The sequence below is a fragment of the Dama dama genome, chromosome 10 (genome assembly GCF_033118175.1).
Source record: "Dama dama isolate Ldn47 chromosome 10, ASM3311817v1, whole genome shotgun sequence".
Lineage (NCBI taxonomy): Eukaryota > Metazoa > Chordata > Mammalia > Artiodactyla > Cervidae > Dama > Dama dama.
Genome location: NC_083690.1, coordinates 25,889,078 through 25,905,983, shown reverse-complemented (window position 1 = coordinate 25,905,983; position 16,906 = coordinate 25,889,078). Strand labels below are relative to the sequence as shown.

At 51.8% G+C, this 16,906-nt stretch overlaps 1 protein-coding gene across 2 annotated transcripts in view; it reads left to right on the top strand.

Annotated features, from left to right (window-relative positions):
• Positions 1–16,906, top strand: part of GTF3C1 (general transcription factor IIIC subunit 1) — a 77,820-nt gene that overhangs the window by 23,039 nt on the left and 37,875 nt on the right. The window contains exons 7-10 of one of the 2 annotated variants that reach the window (XM_061153069.1): positions 10,504–10,656; positions 12,256–12,371; positions 13,187–13,502; positions 14,035–14,243. In XM_061153069.1, the coding sequence (XP_061009052.1) occupies positions 10,504–10,656; positions 12,256–12,371; positions 13,187–13,502; positions 14,035–14,243 (794 nt within the window). The remainder of the gene's footprint in view (positions 1–10,503; positions 10,657–12,255; positions 12,372–13,186; positions 13,503–14,034; positions 14,244–16,906) is intronic. The other variant, XM_061153070.1, reaches the window with a different exon arrangement.

Genomic DNA, 16,906 nt, shown 5'->3' with positions numbered 1-16,906 from the left:
GCCCCTTGAAACTAGCCGATACCTGAATGGACTTTGATGTAAGACAGCCTGGGTTGGAATTCTTGTCCTGTCTCTTCCTACTGGAATTTCCTTCGAGTTTTGACCGCTCTCTGCCTCAGTTTCCTCATCAGGATTATCTGGAATAGTACTACAGCTTCTTTCCAGAGTGTCATGGGACTTACAGGAGACAGTATACCCAGAGCAGGGCCTTTAGGCCACCTCTGCCAGTGTGTTTTGTTGGCCTAGTGGAGTTTAACTATAGTCGTTGGCATTTAAAAATCAGAAATTTGACCTACAAAGTCAGACTTTCCACTTCTCTCTAAAAATAAAACCAGGCAACACTGAACTTCATTTCTTTAGTAGCAGTTAGCGAGGCAGAGAGGTGCCACCCGCTGTCAGAGGACTCACCTTCCCCATTTACCAAGGGCACCCTGTTTCCTGCTGGGTAACCCACAGCGGCTTCACTCAGGTATGTCATCTGCCTGAAGCTTCAAGGTGTGTTCACATCACAAGATGAGTGACCCTCATTCCCCGAGGCCCAAAGCCAGGAAGAAGGGTGGGCACGACTCACAGCGCCGACTGGGTGCTAAAGATGGCAGTGGTAAGGTTAAGAGGGCAAATACCTAAGCTGATGAGAGGACAGCATTTTTAGATTGTCACACACACATTCTGACCATTCAGGAGGCTCATCTCATCCCCATATGTGATGCCAATACCTGGGCTATCTGTACACTGATGCTGAACAGAAATATGGGGAAACAGAGTTATGGAGGAGAACGAAAGAGTGGCTTTATATCTTTGCCAGGCAAAGAAGGAACATAGTAGGCTGGCTCCTCAAGAACTGTACCCCCTTCCCTGGGGAACAGGGAGAAGTCTTGTGGGCAAGGCTTGTGGTCGGGGGTTGCTGATATGGATCAAGGCAGTGAAGGGCTTGCATTCTTCTGATGGTCTGATGGTGAGGTAAATGGCACAATGGTAAAGAATCCGCCTGCCAACGCAGGAGACACAAGAGCTACAGGTTCAGTCACTGGGTCAGGAAGATCCCCTGGAGAAGGAAAGGGCAAACCACTCCAGTATTCTCACCTGGAAACTTCCATGGGCGGGTGACAGTCCATGAGGTTGCAGAGTTGGACATGCCTGAGCACAGTAGGAGTCATCCTCAGCACCTTCAAGTCCCGCAGGTCTGGGTCTCCACGCTGTGGGCAGCATGCCATCCTGGTAACCACTCCCACCTGGAGGGGCTTTGAAGACATTTCTGTGTGTATCTGTTGGTGAGGAAACAGAACCTCGCCCCAAGGCTGCTCTTAACTCTTTGTTTCTCCCTAGTCTTTGTTTCATCCCCTGCTTGGATAAGCCCTTTGGAACTCAAGGAATGTCTTGGAGGCTGAATGAAGGATGTTTCCTGTAATCAGAGAAATGGGGAACACAGAAAGGCTTTGTGTCCAGGAGCCCCGCAGGGCCCGGCTTGGTATCTTGTTACCACCTCTCAGCTGTGCAAGGTCGCAGACTTCCCCTCCCTTCCCCTGCCACGTTACTTATCTGTGTGACTTTTTTCCCAACTAAGTCCTGAGCTCCTTGAGGGTGGTGGCCCCACCCCTCACATAATTTCTGTCCTTGATGCCCCTGCTGTGCTGAGCCGCTCAGTCGTGTCTTGACTCTTTGCCTGCCAGGCTCCTCCATCCATGGGGATTCTCCAGGCAAGAATACTGGAGTGGGTTGCCATGCCCTCCTCCAGGTGATCTTCTCAACTCAGGGATCGAACCCAGGTCTCCCACATTGCAGGCAGATTCTTTACTGTCTGAGCCACCAGAGAAGCCAACGCCTGTGCATTGTCTGCTGGGAACAGGGTAGAAAGTGAAAGTGTTAGTCCTGTAGTTCTGGCTGACTCTTTGCAATCCCATGGACCCTAACCTGCCAGACGCCTCTGTCCATAAAATTCTCCAGACAAGAATACTGGAGTGGGTAGTCGTTTTCCTCTCCAGGGGATCTTCCCGACTTAGGGATCGAACTCGGATCTCCTGCATTGCAGGCAGATTCTTTACCATTTGAGCCACCAGGGAAGCAGAACAGGTACTAAGTAAATGTTTAGGGAATTTAATTTAATTAGGCGTCCCTTCAGTGACTTTCCTAACGCAAGAGATAAGGGATAACTGCACAGATTTAGTCTTTTCCTGCCTTGAAGTATGTCCTCCCAGTTTGCAAAATTAACATAAAACCTTTCCTCCCAGCTGTTATGGAGTAAGCAAGACTTAAATAATAAATAAAGATGATGTATTGCTTCATGTAAATTTACAGGTGTGCCTGGATATATACGAGTTGTTTCTAAAAGCCCATAAACAAAGAGTTCGGATTTCGGCATATTTCAAATGCATTACAGAAAGCCGCTGTGACCTGTTTTGCAAAAGCAAGAAAACCTCGGTAATGGAAACATTCACCCTGAACTGATCTGTTTTGCAAATTTGGATTATTCTCTCCAAGTGTTTAGCAGTCATTCTGTGTTTATTAAATTGTGCTGAGAACAGAAGGGAGGAGAAATAGAAGTTAACTTTGTAATCCTCGGAAAAGGGTCACAGTCGGAAGCAGTTAACAGAAGTTGGGTTCCCTGGGGCTGAATGACTGAGGCAGGCATTTAGCGGGTTTCCAGGTTCAGTGGCAAGGTGAGTCCAACTGTGAAGAAGTGTTTTAGCATCTTTACCTCCCTATTTATGATGTGGGCTCTTCCCTAAGCTGTCACCCAACAAGTCTTCAAAAATAGAAAAACAAGTTCAGCATGATCACAGAACAAGATCGATAACCAGCTCTAATAATAATAATAATCAGCAAAAATCAGCTCTGTTTCTATACCCTTGTAATGAACAATCCGAAAGTGAAATTAAGAAAACAATTCTGTTTGCAGTAGCATCAAAAAGAATAAGACAGGAGTAATTAAACAAACACAAAACATATACTTGACAACTATAAAAGATGGTTGACAGAAATCTAAGATATAAGTAAATGGGAAAATATCCCTATTCCTATGTCAGAAGACTTAACCTTGTTGCTGCTGCTGCTACTAAGTCGCTTCAGTCGTATCCGACTCTGTGCGACCCCATAGATGGCAGCCCACCAGGCTCCCTCGTCCCTGGGATTCTCCAGGCAAGAACACTGGAGTGGGTTGCCATTGCCTTCTCCATTGCATGAAAGTGAAAAGTGAAAGTGAAGTCGCTCAGTCTGTCTGACTCTTCGCAACCCCATGGACTGCAGCCTACCAGGCTCCTCCATCCATGGGATTTTCCAGGCAAGAGTACTGGAGTGGGGTGCCATTGCCTTCTCCAACCTTGTTAAGATGCCCCTATTTCCCAAACTGATCTTCAGATTCTACACAGTTCCTATCAGAATCCCAGCTGACATCTTTGTAGAAATTGATGTGTGTGTACATACTCAGTCGTGTCCAACTCTTTGCAGCCCCATGGACTGTAACCTGCCAGGCTCCTCTGTCCGTGGGATTCTCCAGGCAAGAACACTGGAGTGGGTTGCCATGCCCTCCTCCAGGGGTTCTTTGGGACCCAGGGATCAAACCTGCTTCTCCTGCATAGGCAGGTGGGTTCTTTACCACCCTCCCCACCTGGGAAGTGTCACCTAGAAACTGGTAAGCTAATTCTAAAATTCATATGGAATTGAAGGGTACCCAGAAAGCTAAAACAATCCTGTAAAAGAAGAATCCAATAGGAGATCTCACACATTCCAGTTTCAAAACTTACTACAGAGCAGCAGTAATCCAGACAGCATGGTACTTACTGACACAAAGATAGACCTAGAGATCAGTGGGATAGAACTGAGAGTGAGAAATAAACCCACATGGGGAATTCCATGGCCGTCCAGTGGTTGATACTCCGTGCTTCCACTGCAGGGAGCACAGGTTCGATCCCTAATGGGGGATCTAAGATCCTGCATGTCATGCAGCGCAGCCAAAAAAATAAACCCACACTTCTGTGGTCAACTGACTTTCAGCCAGAGTGCCAAGACCATTCAGTAGAGGAAGAAGCCAATCACAAAAGGCCATTACTGTGTGATTCCTTTTAGGGGAGAATCCAGAATAGGGAATCTAGAAGTAGATAATGAGTGCTGAAGGCTGCAGGGGGGGCGCAGAGGGGTGATGGCTAACGGTTAGATGAAAATGTTCTGGAATTGACTTGTGACGGGTGCATATACCTGTGAAATACACTAAAAGAAATTGACTTGACCCTACTTGCTGGACATGAATAGAGACACAGAGAACAGACCTTTGGGCGTAGCTGGGGCAGGAGAAGGTGGGACGAATTGAGAGAGTAGCATTGAAATATATCTATCACCATATGTAAAGTTGGAGAAGGAAATGGCAACCCACTGCAGTACTCTTGCCTCGAGAATCCTGTGGACAGAGGAGCCTGGTGGGCTGCTGTCCATAGGGTCGCACAGAGTCGGACACGACTGAAGGGGACTTAACATGCATGCATGTGTATGTAAAACAGACAGCTAGTGGGACGTTGCTGCATAATGCAGGGAGCTCAACCTGGTGCTCTGTGACGACCCAGAGGGGTGGGATGGGGTGGGAGGAAGGTTCAGGAGGGAGGGGACGTGTGTACACCAGGGACTGATTCGTGTTGATGTACAGCAGAAACCAGCAGGACATTGTAAAGCAGTCATCCTCCAATTAAAAATAAATAAATTTTAAAAGGCACCCCCCGCCAAAAAAAATTTGACTTGCATAGTTTGAAGGGGTGTATTGTGTGGCATGTGAATTATGTCTCAAGAAAGCTGTTAAAATTACAATAAAAAATAAAAGCCGAATCCAACAAACACTTGACAAGGTATAGCAAACTAAATTATGGTCATTAAGATGGCAAAAGAGGACATTTTAAAAGTTACAGTAGGATTAAAGTATACAAGCTAAGAAAAAAGAGAAATGAGCCGTACCAGGAAGGATTAAAATGCAATAAAATAAATGTAAAGGTTTTAAAGAGCTTTGAAACCAGAAAACTGGAATTAAAAAGGATGGAGATCAGAAACAGAGAGGATAAAGGGCGAGCATAAACATGAAAAGAATAGAAGATTGTCAGGAAAATTTAAAGCCTAGACAATGAATTTACTAGAGGGAAAAACAGTTTAGTTAAAAATAGTGATTTCTTTAAGTTAAAAGTGACAAGATTGATTAAAGGACACTAGCTAAACTGTGAAGAGTAATTACCATCATTAATAATTAAGACAAACAGACCCTCTAATATGGCAAAAAAAAAAAAAAACTATTAAAGGCAGCACAGGTGTAGAATCCTGTGACTTAAAATTCTGGGCCTTGGGTGACTTCACTCAGGAGTGGAGGCGGTCCTCCTGAGGGGGCGCCCATAGGGGGAACCAGTCCTTCCCTCCATCTCCTCTGTCCCCCCAGGAGGGAACAGGGGCTCAAACCTGCTGGCCTCTCCACTGACCCCCATGAGCAGAAAGATGGGCCTGCCTGGGCCATGCAGTGGAAGGAGCAGGCTGGTGGCAGGTGGGGGGCTGGGGCAGGATCCCAGAGAATCAGACAGGGGCAGACAACAGTAGACTTGCTGAGGAGGTCGATGTGGTCCTTCCAGAACTTTCTATGGTGTAGCCCACTGATGGCTTTGAGGTTTGGGGGATGAGACGGGAAGGCTCCCCGTGCTTGGGAGAGCCCCGAGGCAAGTGCTGGGACTTGTGAGCACGGGGGCTGGCCTACAGATGAGCAGCCTGGCCACGGAGGGGTACAGCGGGGCTAAGAAGTGACTTCTTAGAGTGGCTTCACCACGTGGTGAGGTTTCATTCTTGAACTGAGCCCGGATCGGAGCCCTCAAAAAAGGCCCACTGTGGCCTTCCTGCTCAGCACTGTAGTTTTCACCCAGGCCTTTCCATCTGTCAGTCACGCTCAAAGAGCTTTGGGGACCTAAGCCATCCATCCCGAGGTTGAGGAGGTGGTCCTCGCACCAGGCATTGAGTGATGACTGAACCTCTGGGCCGAGGCCGTTTCCGCAGGTTCCCAAGCCGGTGTGAGCGCCCTGTGTGCTGTCGTCAGGACCCCACAGCGACCTTCGACTCTGATGACTTGTCTTAGGACGTAAAAAAGAGGGAGGAAAGGGCTGGAGGAGAGTCTGTACTTTGTTAGCTGTTTCGTGGGGTGGGGTGGGGTGGAAGACCCATGGAGAAAATGTGCTGGACTCAGAGCCAAGTGTCCGTTCTTCGTTCTTCGACTGACAGTTCTTCCTTTTATCGCCCCATCTTCTCAGGGCTGCTCATTCTCCTCATTTCACTGATAAGAAGCTGAAGCACAGATTGCCTGCCTGGGGTCATAGAGCTGGGAAGTGCTGGAGCCGGGAAGGGGGTGGGGTGGGTGGTGACCACAGAGAGTGTGGCTTGAGACCTTAGCCAATCAGGTCCCTTTGCCAGCCTCCCCCTCCCTGAGAGGCTGGGCCCCACAGACAGGCAGTGGAAGGGGGCAAAGGAGGGGCCGAGGCACAGGTGAAGCCCCCAGGGCAGAAGATTCATCCCTCAGGCCTTCCCTCCAGGCTGCCCTCCACATCCAGGGTAACCTGGATGCCTGTGGTGTGAAAAAGTAAAAGTGTTAGGTGCTCAGTCTGGTCTGTAGCCATGGACTGTAGCCCACCAGGCTCCTCTGTGCATGGAATTCTCCAGGCAAGAATACTCGAGAGGGTAGCCATGCCCTCCTCCAGGGGATCTTCCCACAGAGTGAAACATAAATCTCTGCTTGGCTTAGCAACCTTTGGAATCTCGTCATTCTCCCCCTCATTCCCACCTCCCCCCACCTCAGCCCCTTCCCAAACAGATGGTCCTCTCCCACCTCCACGCCTTTGCTGGTGCCCCTCCTCCTGCCTGGAAAGCCTGTCCTGTTCTGCAAAGATCATTCTTCTGTGTCCTTTACTATCCCACCCACATGACCCCTCCTCTCTCTCCCCCTCTGTGTAGCCCCGGTCCTGCGTCTTTTCTCGTCTGCCGGCTCTGTGTGTTCTAGAAGCTGAGCCCTGAGCGCATCATAGCCAGTTCCTCTGTAGTCATCCAGTCAGAGAGCGTGCCCTGAGCACTTATGCTCATTCTTCCCCTTAGTCCTCACCCCAGGGTAGTGTAGACACGCTGTGGAATTATCCGGTCTTGTAGACGAGCTTCACTGCTGGTCCGCAGTAGAGCCGGAGTACACACCCAGGCCTGCCAGAAGCCAGAACCCCCTGGCCTCTGGGTCTCTCAGACATGCCCTTTGCAGGGGCAGGATCCGTGTCCCATCCCTCTTCATGTGTTGTGGGCTCCTCACAGAATAAATGCTGTGAAATCAACTTGAAAGGCCCCAAGCAGCGTCCTGACATTCCCCCCCCCGCCCCCACCCCCAGGTGACTAGATCTGACACTTGAGCCCCCAAGCTGTGCTTTTCAGAGGTTGTGATGAGTATTGATAAGACAGGTGCAAGCACTACTCACGGAGCATTCTGTGAGGAAGGTACCGTTCTTGTCCCCATTTCACAGCTGAGCAGCCTGAGGCCCAGGGCTCTGTGCTGATCCAGCCTGTAAGTGCCAGAGGCAGGTTCTGACCCCACACACTGGCTCCAGAGCGCATGCTTCTCACCTGTTCCATCGCCCTGGGGTGTGGGCTGCAGCCCCCTCCTTCGTCCTGGGTGCTGCCACCAGTGCTGTCCTTCCACCCCTGGTCAGGCTTCTCTGCAGGCTTCCCTGGTGGCTCAGACGGTAAAGAATCTGCCTGCAATGCAGGAGACCTGAGTTCGATCCCTGGGTTGGGAGGATCCCCTGGAGAAGGGAATGGCAACCCACTCCGGTATTCTTGCCTGGAGAATTCCATGGACAGTGGAGCCTGGTGGGCTACAGTCCCTAGGGTCACAGAGAGTCAGACACAAGGGAGCAACTAATACTTTCCCTCTGCAGGTACCCAGGGCACGCCCTTCTCCTTAGGATGACCCATGGGCTTGCTGTGATTTCAGTTTCCCAGGCTATCTGAGTGACTCCCCATCACTGACCAGCCCAGCTCCATTCAGGCCAGAGTGTTGGTGGGGTGACGGGAGTAGCACTCTGAATTTACATAACATCCGCCTGACCTACCAGGAGGATGTCACTTTGTGACCCTGTAAGAGGAAGTCTGTCCTGGGCTCCTCTGTTGCTTTTGTTTCTTACAGAGTTGATCACAATCAAGGATACCACTCTGCTAAGGGGCCGGATGAGAATGTGATACTCATAGGTAGTGGTTCCACGCCACAGCCACTCTGGGTTTTTCTTTCCAAGGAGCAGTGCTTTCTGATAGAAATGGGAAATTTGCACCCCACCAGGTGGCCAGGTGTGTGAGCAAGGCCACTTGCTGTGTCCAAGGCCCCTGAGATCCTTCAAGCCCTCTGAGCTTCAGTTTCCTTTTTTCCTTTGGATGGTGACGGTACTTGCAGAAGCCAGGAGATGATTAAGTAAAATAGTCCCGGAAAGGACCTAGCGCAGTGCCCAGCTCATCCGGGGTGCTCAGTAAAGATTCTGTCCTTCCTTTCTGGGTCTTCAGAATGTGTAAATTAAGGCTCTTTTCCTGCTAAGTTGGTGCCCATCCTGAGTCATTGACAGAACTGTGTGCAAGTGCTGACTTTCGTCCATACCACGGAAGTTTTAGCGTGTCTAAAATGCCTAGAACTTTGTGTATTTGAAAGCGTGTGCAGTGAGCTGGCCGATTCTCTTTCTATCGCCTTTTGTGCCTGGAAAGAACGCCCTGCACCCAGGGGTCAGGGGTTATCATCAACAGGCTTGTGCCTCCAGGGTGGTTGCAGGAAATCTCCGTGGCAGAGGCCACATTCATCAGCATAGATGTGCTGACTGGTCTCACTCTGGTCCCTGCGGCTTTGCTGTTAGCTGACTTGTGCTCTAGAGCAGTATCCCTAAAAAATGGCAAGCAGGAGCTGAAGGGATTTTAATAATCAAAATCAAGATTCTCTGAGTCGTGAAAAACTCTAGAACATCGGGAAATGGGTTAATTTATGTAACACTCAGCACACAGTGCCCGGCCCACGGCAAGAGCTGGGCATTAATGTTAAGTGATGGCTCCGTGCCAGCTGCATGCCAACGTACAGACGTTATCTCAGGTCAAGCTAACGCCAATGTGTGAGGCAGAGAGCATGGTCACTTCATTTTACTAAGTGGGGAACAGAGAGCTACAGCAGATCATCTGCCCAAAGTTGCAGAGCTGAGGTTGAACCACGTGTGCCCGACCCAGGAGCGCGTTCATCCCCACCTTCCCTCTGAGCATCCTTCCTTCCTGGCTGTCAGCAGAGGAGACAGCTATGCGGGCAGGAGAAGGCTCTGGCGGCGGATGCCCGTGAGCCCAGTTACCGCCTTGGCGTGAGGAGCAGAAGGCTGACAGTGGAGAGCGTTGTCTTTCGGAGCCTCAGAGGCCACGAGTGTACTTGCAGCGTTTCTCCTCTTCCACGTCTGCTTACTTCGAGGGCTGTTCTGTGTATCTTTTCTTGGCTAATTAAGCCCTTAAGGAAGTTATAAAAGTGTGGAAGAAATAATGCTGGACTCTTGCCTGAGAACATGTCCATCTGCCTGCCCTAGGCACTGCATCGAGCCCCCTCTCACGCGGGCGGCTCTGGCTCCCGGTCACGCGGATATCTTTGAATTAGGGGCCGTATGTGGTCAAAGGTTTAGGGCCTGGGCTCCGAGGCTGAACTGCCCGATACATCCCATTTCCTCACTTGCTGGGGGTGGGGATTTGGGCCAGTCCCTTAGCTCCTCATGTTCTCAAGTATGAAATGGGAATGGCAGCCCATCTCCTAAGGCCATGATGAGGGCTGGCCCACAGGAGGGCTTAGACCAGCCTCAGGGACGGGCAGGTGTCTGCGGAGTGGCTTGTCGTTTAGTCTCTCAGTTGTGCCCGACTCCTTGTGACCTCCTGGACTGTAGACCGCCAGGCTTCTCTGTCCGTGGGATTTCCCAGGCAAGAAGACTGGAGTGGGTTGTCATTTCCTTTTCCAGGGGCTCTTCCTGACCCAGGGATCAAACCCACGTCTCCTGCATTGGCAGGCGGATTCTTTACTGCCCACCCACCAGGGAAGCCGTGGTGGTGTGGGTATTGGCTTGAAAGGGAGACGTGTTTCATCCTTGCAGCGATACCGTGCATGCGTGCCTGCTTCATTCCAGACAGTATTCCCGAGTGGAGTGCTAGGTGGTGGGGTGGACCGATGGGAAAACACAGGCACGTTTCCTGTAGTCATTGGAGCTTGTCTGAAGCCGAGGATGCTGTTTATTTAATAGGCCATAACACGGCATCTCATTACTCCTTTCATTTGCATTTCTTTGTTTTCTAGTTGTGTATTTTTTTTAAAAAGCAACTTTGTGGAGTCAGTTTTCAGGTCTCGTGCTCCCAGGTGGGCACTTTTCCATGTTCGGAACTTGACGCCACGTGTGGCCTTTCCTCGGGGGCTCTGGCTCTGCCGAAGCCACGCCGGTTTGTCACGGTAGAACCGTGTGTCCATGTCCCCAGGGACCGATGTCATGGTGCGCTGCCTCAGACTGCTGAAGGAGTTCAAGCGGAAGGTGGATGACGACGACGATGATGAGGACGTCATCTCCAAGGGCGTGCCTCCCGTGGACATCGTGTTCGAGCGGGACATGCTCACGCAGACCTACGAGCTCAGTAGGTCCCGTTCCCACACCTGCTTTGGGTCCCGAGCTTTGGGTCGAGACGTGTTTTGGTCTCACGTCAAATGAGGGCTCTGCTGTGGAGAATGTCTTCCATCAGGGAGCAAAGTTGTTTCCCTCGACTTTGGGGTCAGATTTGAGTCTGAACCCTTGCTCCACCCCTTGTCTGCCGGCTATAGACTTTAGCAAGGTCTCTGAGCCTCAGTCCCTTCATCTGTGAAATGGGGCCATTATCCCCCCTGGCACATAGGACGACTGAACGAGTAGGATTAAAACATCTGATGTACATAGGGACGACAGAAACTATTAGCTATTGCTATTATTATTCAAAGATTTAAGAGTTACTTTCCAGCTTTTAAAATTGGCCTGGGGTCATTCATTGCAGGCTGGGGATTATAGTGATGAAGCGAGGGGGGGACAACCATATCTCCATCCCGCCCCTCCTTCCCCTAACTTCCCTAACATCTGTGTAAGGCAGCCATGACCCAGGGCCGTAGATGCTGTGGCTGCAGGTCCCCTGTAGGGGAGCGTGTCTAGAGTAGCAGGTGAGGGGCTGCAGGAGGTTTGGTTCCATCAGCAGGCATGAAGCCCCCAGGTGAATCGGCACACCCTATAGGGAGGGCTTCTTCAAACCTCTCAGACACAGTTTGGGGGTAAAACTGTCCTAACCCTTTCATCCCTGGTTGTAGCAAGTTGCTGGTTCAACATAGGAGCACATGCTAGTCACCTCTTTGCATTCTCCTATTTAAATTTTTATGCATGGACAATAAATAATAGCAAAACTGCCTTCATTCGGATTGGTTTTGCCTAGCAGCCTTGAGTGAGTGACCCATCAGGAATGAAAGGGAAATTCTTTCTGAACAGTCACAGAATTTTGCCCCGAAGTCTGCTCTGTAGTTGCTGTGTTTTACTGGGGGGACTCCCGCCCACCCCCACCCCCACCTCACCAGGTGCCTCCCAATCTCTGAGTGTATTTGAAACAGCTCTTTAGAGGCACATCCAGTAATAGCCCAGCATGTAGCAGGGCAGGGACTGACATACCAGACAGAGCAAATAATTTCGCAGTTGTCCACTGGTCATTTATTACAGGGCCAAATAGGGTTATTTTCTTCCCTAGCCCCTGCTGGCCGGCAGCTGTTACAGGGTAATACGGTAATCTGTGTCCATGGTGCCTCTGAGTCTACCGAGAAAGACAGGAAAATGAAGAAGTTCTTCATTAAAATTACTTCCATGCTTTTTAAAAAAAAAGCCTCAGTTTAGTTTAGCTGAGAAAGTTCATTCATGTGAAAGCACTCACTTCCCGCTGCAAGAGAAAACCAGCGTCCCTGGGACTCGGTGGATCAGGCCTCGATCACTTGACATTTACAGCTTTGACATGGAGGAGTCAGATAGTGAGCGCTTAGAAATGAGCCACGAGTCGGAATGTTCCGAGTCTTGGGAGCGGAGGGAGAGGGGAGGCCGGGTGTCTTATTCTGTTTGTCGGTTTCCCTGCATTAAAATGTCCATGCCTCGGAAAGGTGGGTGGGAGCTGACCCAACTTGTGCAGAGGGGCTCCGTGGCGGAGGCTGGGGGTCAAGTGCATTGTTTGTCGCAGTCGAGCGCCGAGGCACGAAAGGCATTTCCCAGGCTGAAATCCGAGTGGCCATGAATGTGGGAAAGCTGGAAGCCAGAATGCTGTGCCGTCTCCTTCAGAGATTCAAAGTTGTCAAGGTAACAGCATGAGTCATCCCGCGTGGTTCATCGTCTTTGGGTGCGTGTGTGTGTGCACGCGGCGTGGTTCTAAAGGGCTGTCTCAGACCGTCAGGAGCCCAGGTCTCCACCAAGGAAGCTAATGGCTGCTGGGGGAGGGGGCCAAATGCAGCCCATCAGCGTGGCCCCCCTCCCCGCCGTGGATTTTGTTGGTTTTCAACTTTTGAAATTTGACTGAGTCATCAGCATTGAAAAGTCAGTGGGAGATGCTGCAGTCTGGGGAGCAGGCACCCTCCCCCCCATTCCCCTGTGGGGAGTCAGCTGAGGCTGGCGCCTCCGAGTGCCCCTTGAGATAAAGCAGGTGCCCCCAGACCTCAGTCCCCGCCCCACCCTCCCTCGTTTGTGTCCCTGGCCGGGGTCCTGGGGGCACCAAGTTGGCTAACTGGGTCTGGGATCCCCTTTCGGGACCACACCTGTCTCAGCCCTTTATGCCTCGCTCCCTTGTTGCCAACTTTTTGGCCATCTGCTGGACGGCAGTGTTAACAGTTGAACTAATGACTGCAGAGTGCTTAGCCCTGTCCTTGGCGTGTGGTTGGGACATGGAAGACGTTACCCTTTCTACTATTACGGCCAGAAAGCCCCTTCCCTCTGTTCTAGAAGACAAAAGGGAGTAGGTCAGCTTCACTCCCAATCCCCATGGCAGTGGCTCAGCAGAGCTGGAGACCCCCAGGCTCTGACTCTGCGTCTTGACAACAGTTAGAAACTGTCGAATTCTGCCTACTGTTTCCCGTGGGCCGAGTTTGTGGTGTGTTAGACACATTGTGTCCCCCGCCCAGGGCTTCATGGAGGACGAAGGGCGGCAGCGGACCACCAAGTACATCTCCTGCGTGTTTGCGGAGGAGAGCGACCTGAGCCGGCAGTACGAGAGGGAGAAGGCGCGCAACGAGCTGCTGACCACCGTGAGCCTGGCCTCGGTGCAGGAGGAGTCGCTGCTGCCCGAGGGGGAGGACGCTTTCCTCTCCGAGCTGGACAGTGATGAGGAGGGCGGCGGCGGCAGCAGAAAGAGAAAAGGCAGGAGAGCTCCGAGGGACGCGAGGTCCTTCTCGAACGGCGGTCTCAGGACCCAGCCTCACCACTCCACCCCGAGCAAGGGTAGGGGTGCTCGGGGCGGGGGTGGGCAGGAGTGCACGCTCTCAGCCTGGCTCTGGGGCCGTTCAGTCCAGCGGACACCCGAGGGTGGCCTGGGTGCTGTGCCAACAAGGGACCTGTTGCTGTCACACGCATCACTTAATCTTACGCTCAGGAGAGCCTCGTGTGGTCTCTCTCTAGCCTGCTGTCAAGTCTCTCCCCATTTGCCCATGTTCTGCTATATTTTAACTATTAAAGGGATGGAATTCCCTAAACTTCCTCTATCCATTTCCTCCAACAATCTGTGTAATCCCTCAGGATTTGAGTTAAATTATGGAAGACATTTCTTAGACATTTGGATGCTGGGGCTGATGACAGATTTGCAAATTGGGAGTTGGGGGAGTTACAGTGGGAGGGGTAGCTTGCTGGCCCACCACCCTCGTCTTAAACTGACCACATAGGCAGCTCTGGCCTTGCAGCTGAGCAGGAGTGGCCCCTCTCACGTTCCCCCTGTTGTGGCCATGGTCATCCCACCTACGCCTGTCCTCCGCCTCAGGGGGCTGGAAGGTCATCAACCTGCACCCGTTGAAGAAGCAGCCGTCCTCGGGAGCCGCTGAGGAGCGAGCCTCTCGGGGCACCTTCGGCGGGGATAACCTGGACACCAGTGGCTCCTCAGAGCTCGGCATGTCCTTGGGCCCCCACTGTGTGGACAGTCACAGTGGCGACATCGCCGTGATCGAAGAGGTCAGGCTTGAAAACTCCAAGGTGAGTCCCACGGGGAGGCCGTTTCCTCCGGGAAGGAGCCTGTGGCAGGCGGGCGTCTGCCTTCTCTTTTCTGTGCTTACGGATCACAACAATAAAATCAGTAATAATAGAAGGGCCACGTGCTCAGGCCTGGGGGGTGGGCAGGGAGCAGGGCTCCACGGGAAGGAATGCTGTGCTTATTTACCTACCACCGTCACGCAGCCTGCCTTGGCCAGATATCACCTGTTACGTGCAGAACTTTGACATTTGTCACAACATACTCTTTTTAGTTAAATTTATTTTGGAGGGAAAATGTGTATGGCTGCTTTTTTTTTCCCCCTTTAATATTTATTTACTTGGCTTCACCAGGTCTTAGTTGTGTCCTATGGGATCTTTGGTTGTGGTACGCGGGCTCCAGAGTGACCTCAGGAGTAACAGTGCACTGTCTTAGTTACTCCACGGCACACGGGATCTTGGTCCCCCAACCAGGGATTGAACCCCAGTCCCCTCCATGGCGAGGCAGATTCTCAACTTCCGGACTACGGGGGAAGTCCCTGTATGGCTACTTTAAATCAATGGTTTTCACTCTGGGCCTATTTTGCCCCCCAGGGAATATTTGGCAGTGTCTTAATGCAGGAGATGCAAGAGACACAGGTTCAATGCCTGGGCCAGGAAGATCCCCTGGAGAAGGAAGTGGGAACCCACTGCAGTATTCTGGCCTGGGAAATCCCATGGACTGAGAAACCCGATGGGCTACAGTCCATGGGAACGCAAAGCGTCAGAAATGACCAAGCATGTACACAGAGACGTTGTCAGTTGTCACCATAGGGAGAGGCTGCTCCTGGCGTCTTGTGGGCAGAGGCCAGGGAGGCTGTGAAATGTCCTAGACTGTGCGGGACAGCCCACAGTGGAGTTACCCTTCCCAGAGTGTCAGCACTGCTGGGGTTGAAAAACCCTGGCTCTAGTTGAAAAGCCAATATCACTTGTCATAGAAAGAAAGTGATCATAAAATAGGTCTGACAAAAACAAAACGTTTTTAGTTCTTTCTGGTCAGATCCTGTTGCATCCACGGCGTTAAAGAATCAAACCAGCACTTTTTCTCTGTGCAATTAGAGGGATGGAAAGGCAGCTGATGAGGGAACACCTCTGTCACTGTGTGGTTAACTGCCCCCAGTGCTGTCCTCGGTCCCCTGGAAGCGCCTCGGATAACGGCCGGCGGCGCCTCAGTCGTCCGGCACAGGACAGACTTGGGACCGTCATGGCCTTGGCATTGTTGCCGGTGTTTGGTTCCGGCTTCACAGTAGCCCTGACAACGAAAGCCAAGTCTGGTCCCGGAGGAGGCGAGCAAAGCCCCCAGAGATGGAGGGACTTGCCTGCTCAGCTAATGACAGAATAGAGATTAGAACCCGTGGGTTTGGAGCTCCCACCCTGCCCTGCTTCTCTCTCTATCTCTGGCGTGGAAGCCTGAGCTTGGGTCCTGTCCCTACAACAAGGAGGGGTGAGGTGGGGTGTAAGAGAGTGAGGGGTTTCTATGGAATTTTCTAGAACCTTCTAGCCGTATCCTGTCATCAGATGCCGTGACTCTTTTTCAAGTCGTGACTGGTCTCGTCGCCACCTGAAGCGCCTGCATGTCAGCAGGTGGGGCCCACCAGGTTCCCGAGGGTCTTCCCTGCCGTCCTCACCCCGCCCCCTCTTTGCACCTCCTTGTCCGGTCTCCATGCCTCTAGCAGCACGCTGGCCCTGCTCAGCTCAGCGTTTTCCTCTTAGAAGTCTGTCCTCAGGGTCCTCATGCTTCTTTTTTGTCTACTTGCTGAGAAGAGGGGCAGGAACTGCCTGTCTGGAGGTCCCTTGGTAAAGCGTGGGTTCATTTTGCTCTCCAGCAACCCCATGGAAAGGGGGCAGGTTTCCTTAATGTGGTTTTCCTCCAGAATGTTTGCTCTGAAACAGAGGAGAGAACCAAGTCTTTCTGCCACTCTTGGGCCCCTTCTTGGATCTGTGACTCACTCTCCCTTCGGGCCCCACCTGCTTGAGGAAATCAATGTGGCCCACCCCCCCGGAGCGTCAGTGGCAGCGGTGAGGTGATGGGACCCCTGCCCGAGCGTGTTCTCATCGAGTTCTCGTTCCCCTGGAAGTGCTGCTCCAAGTGAGAAGGGCGTCCAGCAGAACAGGCCCTGAGTTGTGCTGAGGGATCTTCCAGGAATGTGTTGGGGTTGGGATTTCCCTTCGCTGCAGGGCACAGATTTGGGCTTTAGGGTAAGTGATCTGAGGGCAGATGGGACAAGGTCAGGGTCTGAGCTCCTGAAGCCAGAAAGAAGGCAGGAAGAGAGGTGTGGGCGTAGCAGCAGGGTGGGGAGGGCTCCTGTCTGTTCTCTCTGCATCGTTCACTCCTGCTCATCCTGATTCACTCAGAGGCTGCCTGTCTGTCTAGTTTATGTCCCTGGAGAGGCTGCCCATGGCTTCCTCGACGCGGATGCAGAAGCCCATCCTGGTGCTCATTCATACCCTTGGACCCTGTCCGGTCGTTTCACCTCCAGAAGCCCTGGATTCCTCTTCCATAAAATGGGAACCTTAATAATAAGGCTTGAATGAAGAAAGCCCCACAGAGTGACTGTAGGGAGTCAGCGTTCAGTCTGTCCATTTCCTTCCTTCCACTGGGAAGAAGCAAGTCAAAACTGAGTGAAGGC